Genomic DNA, 8838 nt, shown 5'->3' on the forward strand with positions numbered 1-8838 from the left:
GCAGGCCTGCAACTGACATGTATCTTACTTGTGTAAACTGCAGTGTTGCTAATCTGTTTCTATATATGAAGTAATTCTAATTTTAAGTGATTGGATGAAACTTAGTCCAGACCAAATAAGCTGTAAGCAGATATTAGACACCAACTAGGATAGAAGCAGTATCACTAACAGGACAAACACAGAGAAACAATTTGAACTGACAGACAACTTTAATACATTAGACAAAATACAACATAGCACAAAAAATTCACTGTCACAGGAAAAAAAAGTCACGTGTCACTGGCATTTTTCTTCTTCCAGTACTGCAGTTTTTCTTTCAGGGCCAGAATCTTTAAATTTTTTATCCTCAGCTCCTTTTGGTGCTCTGCCTTCATCATGAGTAATTGGGCCTCCAGTAGTTCCACTCTCTTCTTGCACACATTGTCAATCACTGTTCCCGAACCTGATGGCCTTGGTTTTGCAGGCATCCTGCGACGATTCCATGTATTTTTTGGCGTGCAAATGTTTTTATTCGGTTGATCAGGAGACTGTGAAACAGATTGCAACTGGGTGACATCCGCCAGAACATTATTTGGTGTCTCTTTACTTAATAATACGACAGGTGAGTGGGAAGTGCTAGGTTGTGTGCACTCTGCTAACTCGACAACTGAAGCAGGTGGCATATTCTCACTGCACTGCACTTCACAGCTCTCCATGTTGACAACATCCACAATCATGCTGAACTGTGCATCGGAATCATATGCATTTTTTAACGGTTTCATTGAGGAACCAACAATTTCTAATAGTTTAGCCCGATCATGGATCGTGGTTTTTTGGGTAGGCTTCCCCCCACCTGTTTTATACACTTCCACCTTTTCTTCTGCAAGGTCTTTTCGAAGTCTTCTTTTCATATTTTCATAACAGGTTTTCAGCCTGTCACAGGATCTTTTTGTCACACCTGAAATTAAATAAATGTAGTTTGTAGTACCATAAATTAATTCTTATATTATTTGCATTCATAAGTCCATTTTGCATTCTGAGGCTCTTAACTTATAACTGCAATAAACATCTAAGATCTGTATATGGCTTTTGTTTACATATCAGTTCATTAAAAAGAAACTGGTATAGGCATATATGAAGAATACGGCACAGGGCTAAGTGAGAAACGTATGTTCACAATTTTCAACATAAAAGCTTCCGTTAGTCACATAATATTTAGTTAACAGTAGCACGGCATTGGATTTTAAATTTAAAACTAACAAAACAATTCCAACCGTAAATATGCATAGTCCTGTCACGTATTTCAGTGGTACGCCAATAACAGTGTTAAATTTCAAACTAAAAGCCAGTGTGTCCCATATCCTACGCTTACGATGAACCTAGAAAAGTTATTTATTTATGAGTAAACTTACCAGGAGTAGAATTAAATTGCGCCTCCATATGGGACCACATTGCCTGTTTTTCTTTTAAGCTGCAGCCGTCGGTTTTCTTATTTTCAAGAACGGATGCATTTGCACCCACCAGTTCAAGAAGTACATCTATCTCGTACTTCGAGAAATTCGGTGTTCTTCTTTTATTCTCCATTATTCTCCAAAAAAGAAACCAACAGATCAGAAATAGGTACCAAGGTACTTAAACACACTTCTGCTTGTCGACGGAAAAAACAGCAAAGATAGAACGTGGCACCAGCGATTATCTGTGCAATTTCTTGTTTACTAACATCTTTGCGTTGCCAGGGCACGTTCCATTGCAATGTAGAGAGTTAACCGCGGTCAAATGCACAGTTGGCTGACGACGGTTTGCTGACCAGCGATTAACGTTGGTGCACTGCAGAAACATTTTAAACGCGATTTACTTTTAACCATGATCGCGGGACCTTGGTTATCATGCTTTTTGACCGGAGTTGGTGCACTCGGCCACTAGTGCTACAAAAAATAATTTTATACTGGATTACATTTTCGCTGGAGGATGTAGTTTAAGAATTACTCAAGAAGAAATGCAAAAGTGGCCTTGAAAGCCATTTTTCTTCAATAATTCGAGAATCGTGGACTCCAGAGAAAACGTATGTCAGTACAAAATTTAGCTACATTAAATTTCCTACATGAAGGTCCCGTTTATGTTTTCTGTAGGACTAATAGTTTGCGCGTAACGAGCAACGGAATACTAAAATTCCTTGCGAGGTTTTTGAAGGCATTGCAGGTTCATAAAGCCTGTTTAAAACTACGAGACAACAGCACTAAAATCCGGAGCAATAAATTCAACTTAATTATTCTACGATGGGATTCTACCATGTTTGCCAAAATAGTAAAGCAGTTCCAAATGAAAGTGATTAAAACGTTCAGAAGTTCTGGAAAGAATGAAGTATAAGCTCCGTTATAGTTACTCACTTTCTCTCATTTTTCTTTCCAGTTAACTCGCAAGTGTATTACTTCTAATGATTCAGAATATAAACATGATCGTTGTTGTAAAACCTAATTAAGACGTGGATAAAATAAACGAAAAAAGGTTTCACCAGCAATGAAAGAGAATGTGATTCGTTGGAGTATTCCTTACATAACGAACCGAATCAGCTAACCAACTTGACAATGCCGTAAAAACAACTGCCCAATAATTTCGGGGACAGACAGCTGAGCCTTAGTATCTTAGGATATGCACTGTATTTGTCTCACTGTTGACTCGTTCTCTGTTTCATCAGAAAGTCAAAGTACCGTCTGATCTCTTAACATTTTACAAAATGCATTAGTTAATTAGGTACGTACTTCATTGTGTAACACACTAACAGAACGAACTGGGGAGTTCTCTAACCGCAGCAGAAAGACATAAGTGATCAGATTTACTCTTAGAAAATATTCGGAGATAAGTCCCATAGTGCTCAGAGCAACTTGAACCATTTTAACATCTTAGGTCATCAGCCCCCTAGAACTTAGAACTACTTAAACCTAACTAACCTAAGGACATCACACACATCCATGCCTGAGGAAGGATTCGAACCTGCGACCGTAGCGGTCGCACGGTTCTAGACTGAAGCGCCTAGAAACGCTTGGCCACCGTGGTCGGCCATTCCGAGATCAAACTTAATTAAGATATCTTGAACAAAATGACACCGACCATGTAAACCAGCGCACTTAGCTGGATTTCGGATGACCGATATTTTCGAAATGTCTTACCTCATATGACAGTTATTCAGGGGAACTGGTGGGTGCAGTTTTCAGAATGTGTTAAGAGTTTCCATAAAACATTTGACTCAGTACATCACGAATGCTTATTAAAGAAAGTACATTCGTATGTGGTACCAAACGATTCTGGTGTCTAGATTTTAGATTCTGTGGACAGGACGACGCAGCATGTAATTTTGCATGACGAATCTTTGACAGAGGTAGAAATAATTTCAAACTGTCCTGGGAATGTGTGCTAGTACATTTTTTGTTCGTGTTGTACATTAATGACCTGGTCGTCAACATTAAGAGTTAACGTAAATATTTTGCCGTTGCTGCAGTTTTCTATGATGAATTGCTGTCTATAAAATGTTGAAGTATTGAGTCAAATCTTCACAGGATTAAAAAATTTTACATACATTGACGACTTGCTATAACTGTTCAGAAATATACAACTGTGCTCTTCACAAAACGCAGAAGAGATATTTCCAAATGACTCATTAATTTTGTAGTCATAGGTATCAATCAATTCATACAAATATTTCAAAGTAACGATCTGTGGAGATATTAAATGGAATGATCACATACGCTCATTTGTACCACACTTCCGTTCGTTGGTGGGATACTAAGAATATAAATCTGGTCTTTAGCGAATCAATGCAGTTGAAACCACAACTACTAACAATTTTTGCAATTATTTTAAGTACATGGGACATAATTTTTTCCTGTTTGTTGTTTAAATATGCACTGTACGTAATTAACGCTTGTTACGATTGTTGGAAATCTGATTACAACACTTAGTTGATGCTCCACTCCAATTAACTAAGACATGTATATGCTGGGATTTGTCAGGGCACAATTGTGGAGTACAAGCTTTTACGAGTAGCAGGTCTTCCAAAGTTCCTTGGAAACCGAACAAACGGCCAGTACGAAACTCGCTACGACGCTCCTTACGTTGCTGACGTACAAGAAATGGGCTGCAGACGCGAGGCATGCCAGAATAATGCCGTATCGGACAGCATTCCCGTTGCCAGACACCTACGTATGCAGCAGCGATGAAGCTGCCGTGTGGCAAAAACTCCTCCCAGAATTACTTGGATGGGGCCCAGACGATTGACGAAGACGGTCATCACCTGAAGGAAAATCGTTTCGACTGTTTACCATCTGGCGTGTAGAAGGCACTTCAAATGTTCAAATGTCTGTTAATTCCTAAAGGACCAAACTGCTGAGGTCGTTGGTCCTTGAAGGCAATCCAAGTGCACATATTGGTTAATTATTTATAACACGGTTGCGTTACTGCAGTTGTAATTTCGTTGTTAGCATGTAGCGTATTGAAGAAAGTTCAAGTGCATATGTTGGTTAATTACACTACACAACAAAAAAACTTTTTTCAGGTACAGAGATAAAACATGGTGGAACTAATTAATTTGGACTTGTTGAATCTGAAACTGCAGTTAAATTTTAGCCATCATCCCCCAATTTTTATTACGGAGGTTTTAAATTCCTATATCTGAAAACAGAGACTAGGGTGGTCTACAATAAATTTCGACAATATACAACATACTTAATGCCATAAAACTATCTTAATCTAGTGTCCTGGGCCTAATGTACGGTTTTACAAGAAAAATTGCAACATTCATTTGCTCGATGAAGATTTTGATGGGGGAGGGTTCATTCTTTTTGATGATAGGTTATGAGGCGTGAAGGGTATATATCCCACAGAAGGAAGCTAACAGTAGTCACTTAACATTGAAGGGTTCTATCTACCTTTATTGCGGCTTTCAGTCCCCAAGGTGTCCTGATAGAAACTTTCTCCGTGTTCGTCACTAACCGCTCCCAAATTGGTAGAGAAGAAATCTAGAAGAGAATGAAGTGCACTTTTAGTGACATTCTGTATTCAAGATTTTTATAGTCTCTAAATAGTTCCCACTAATATGTCACTGTTTTCTGCTCTTGTATTCCCTAGAAAACCTTCACAGACATCCTTAATAGAACGCCAGGCTGCAAGTTCTGACAGACTTAATTTTTCTTCGAAGTTCTTATGATGCATTCATTTCCTACTTTATGGCCCAATAGAAATCCCCTCTTTCGATTTAGCGTCACTTATTCAGACAGCACTTCACGTAGATAAATGAAACCATTAGCATTTTTGTTCATTCCCTTGACAAAATTCTTCATAAGGCCGAGCTTAATATGCAGTGGGGGAAGGAAAACATTCTGAGAATCTACCAATCGTACATATTTCACATTTTCTGTCGCTGGAGCCAGTTTCTCTCGTGGTGGCCACTGTTTAACTTAAAAATGTTTATCTGCTGCACGGCTGTCCCAAAGACAAAGGAAACAGCAATACGTCGTGAAACCACTTTGGAGACCACTTAGTAAACCAATCATCTCAAGATCACCACATATTTTCCAATTTTCTTCCTTCTACTTATTAGCTTCAAGTATCTCTGACAAATTTACGTAGTTCTCTTTCATAGTCACAGAGTACCCTACAGGTACAGATGGAAACGTATCACCAATACTCAATAGTACAGCCTTCAGACTTCTCTTGGAAGCGTCAATAAACAAGCGCCACTCAGCAGCATCGTATGGTATGTAACTGTTTCATTAACCCTACTACATCACTACAAGCACAAACCTTGCCCACCATACGGTATCATGTCATTAGATATTTATTGCGTTGCCTAACTTGAGTAATTCTTGATTCTTCATGATGTAAGTTTCATTCCTTAAGACTTGAATGACCTAGTTCGTGATTTATACTTATCCAGCGAGCATGCACAAATTTTATCTTCGAGTCTGCTTGTGTAGTTAGATGTGATCTTTGTTATGGAAAGTGCTCCTCTTCACTTGATTGACATTGTGCTTCCTCAACGTTTGTAGATTCATGATCAGAATTAGGAACTACTTCCCTTACTAGTGGAGGAGTTGGAACTGGCAGGTGTTCACCGTGGGGAACAGGTCTAATTGCAGAGGGCAGGTTAGTGTACTTAATATTCTTCTTATTCTAAGATAAAAAGCCAGTTACATTAATGAAACAGAAGTAGCCATCATCAACATGATTTTGAGGCACTCGCCAGATCATTGGTATGTCAAATGGTAAGTGCTCTTTTTTTTCCTTTCAGCCATTGTGTTAGTTGCACCTAGTGCAAATTATGTGTGGTGCCCCATCTTTATTCTGATCTCCCAGTCGGCATTTGAAGTATAAATGATACGACGTCTTCAGTAAGTTAGAAATTTATCGACTTTTTTTCCTTGTCGTGAATTCACCACATATGTAAGAAAACCAATCGGGATGGTTTGTACACCCACGTATTGATTTCTTCATGTTGTATTTTCAGTACCTACAAAACTTTTCTGTCGAATTAACTTAGCCAGATCAATTCCTGAAAAAGAAAAGAAAAATTCAAAGACTTGAGATAATATAGAAGGAAGAGTAAGCAAATGTATGTGACTCGACGGTTTAAATACACAATGTAAAATACACATTAATATATATCCGCCGTCCGCGGACAGGAAAATCTCAGAGTGTGAGCTATCGCGTTTTTATTTAAACTAAAGTCTTTCTTCAAAATTTACAAAACAATATTCGTAAGGAATGACTGATCCTCCAAAGCCTACCAATAACTAAATCAGAGATTCTTCCAAACATAAACTGTCCGTAGTAACCATACAACTTCACTAAACCAAGCCCCGGGCCTCTCGTGAAGAGCAGCGCGGAGTCAATGTTGCCGTCACCTGAGTCCGAGAACGAGTAGAGGCCCTGCGGGGATGGCTCCGGTACGCTGGCGGTGGTGGACGATGACGCGGCGGCTACGATGACACCAGTGGGCTAGCTCGGCGTGATCTGCCTCTCCAGTTTTTTTTTTTTTTTCCTTTATTGAATTTCGATTCTCCCTGAAGGGGGCGGGCTGGCAGCAGCTTAGTATGCCGCTCTTCAGCCTACAGACTTTGTTTTAAAAAGGTAAAGATAATAGATAATAAAAAACAGGCGATAAAATCGAAGACTTAAAGGGCAACATGGCGAAAAAAAATCGTGGAACTTAAAACATAGAACAAAGGGATGCTGATAGTAATAAAAATACATACGAAGCAGACAGGTAAAATAATAGGCAATTCAAAAACACGGCGACAGTCTGGTTTCTGTTCGCGAAGGACATAAAAAACAACACTAAACATTCAACGGAACACTGCGCTAAAATATGTCATACCACAGCCGAGAGCACGTGGGGGGCAACTGGACAGATGAGGGGAAGATAAAAAAGGGGGAAGGTGAGGAAAAGCGAAGGGGGGGAGGGGGAAAGGAGCCAATGGAGGATGAGGACCCATAAGAGGGGTGGGGTGGGGGGGGGGGGGTGCTGGGTGCTGGGCAGTCGTGACAGGGAGCAGGGAAGGCAGAGGACAGGAATACAAAGGGACTTGAGGGGGGGGGAGGGAGGTAGGGAGACGTTAGACAGGGGGAAACATAGGATGGAAGGGGGGAAGAGGGAGCCCAGGGAAATGATGGAGGAAAGGAGGGGGTTTGAGGAACAGAATTTGTAGGAGAGATAAATGGAGGGAAAGCGGGCATCATCCAGGGGGGGGAGTTGATGGAAACCACCTTGGGAAAGGAGATGAAGGGTGTAGAGATGGAGGGTAGGGGGGACACAACAGTGAATACGTGGCAGGGGGCGGGGATGGGAGAGGAGAGGGGCAACCAGGGGGTGAGGGGGATCAAGGTGGTGGGAGGTGCAGAGTATGTGGATATGTTCGAGGAATAGGAGCAGATGGGGGAAAGGAATGAGGTCATAGAGGATCTGCATGGGGGACAGGAGGCGCATACGGAAGGCGAGGCGGAGTGCATGACGCTCAAGGATCTGGAGGGACTCATAGAATTGGGGGGGGGGGGCAGATATCCAGGCGGGACTGGCATAACAGAGAATGGAGCGGATTAAGGATTTGTAGGTGTGGAGGATGGTAGAGGGGTGCAACCCCCAAGTCAAGCCAGAGAGGAGTTTGAGGATTCTGAGGTGGTTGTGGGCTTTGGATTGGATAGAGTGGAGATGAGGGATATAGGTGAGGTGACGGTCAGTGGTGAGGCCAGGGTAGGTGAGGGTGGCGTTGAGGCAGACAGGACGGGTGCAGACAGTAAGGGAGAAATCCAGGAGCAAGAAGGAGCGAGTGGTACAACCTACGATGATTGCCTAGGTCTTGGAAGGATTGATTTTCAGGAGCCACTGGTTACACCATGCAGCAAAAAGGTCAAGGTGATTCTAGAGAAGGAGTTGGGACCGTTGGAGGGTAGGAGCGAGGGCGAGGAATGCGGTGTCATGGGCATATTGCGAGAGGTGTACTGGGGGGGGGGGGGCGTCGGGGAATGTGTGCCATGTACAGGAGGTAGGGGAGAGGGCAGAGCCCTGGGGCACACCTGCAGAGGGGTAGAAGGTGTGGGAATTGGCATTATGGATGGTAACATAGGAGGGGCGGCGGGAGATGGAGGCCATCAAATGGATGTAGTTGACAGGAAGGGTGTAGGTTTGGAGTTTGTGTGGCATCCCGGTCTCCTGTTTATAGTCGGAGACCTTTTCAAGGTCGAGGGAGACAAAAATGGCGGAGCGACGGAAGTTAAGCTGGAGGGAGAGGAGATGAGTGAGGCGGAGGAGTTCGTCATCGGCAGAGAAGGAAGGTCGAAAGCCACATTGGGTATCAGGAAGTAGGTAGT

At 42.0% G+C, this 8838-nt stretch overlaps 1 protein-coding gene across 1 annotated transcript; it reads right to left on the bottom strand.

Annotated features, from left to right (window-relative positions):
• Positions 1–269: 269 nt before the first annotated feature.
• LOC124555870 (myb/SANT-like DNA-binding domain-containing protein 3) lies at positions 270–1578 on the bottom strand. The gene is made up of 2 exons (XM_047129933.1): positions 1392–1578; positions 270–937 (listed from the first exon to the last, which is right to left on the bottom strand). The coding sequence occupies exons 1-2, from the start codon at positions 1561–1563 to the stop codon at positions 270–272; spliced, it is 840 nt and encodes a 279-aa protein (XP_046985889.1). The 5' UTR covers positions 1564–1578.
• Between the last annotated feature and the right edge of the window lie 7260 nt (positions 1579–8838).

The sequence above is a fragment of the Schistocerca americana genome, chromosome X (genome assembly GCF_021461395.2).
Source record: "Schistocerca americana isolate TAMUIC-IGC-003095 chromosome X, iqSchAmer2.1, whole genome shotgun sequence".
Lineage (NCBI taxonomy): Eukaryota > Metazoa > Arthropoda > Insecta > Orthoptera > Acrididae > Schistocerca > Schistocerca americana.

Coding starts and splice junctions, on each gene's coding strand:
- LOC124555870 (XM_047129933.1), bottom strand. CDS start 1,563: ATGGAGAATAAAAGAAGAACACCGAATTTCTCGAAGTACGAGATAGAT. Junction 938..1,391: donor GCAATTTAATTCTACTCCTG/GTAAGTTTACTC, acceptor ATTTAATTTCAG/GTGTGACAAAAAGATCCTGT.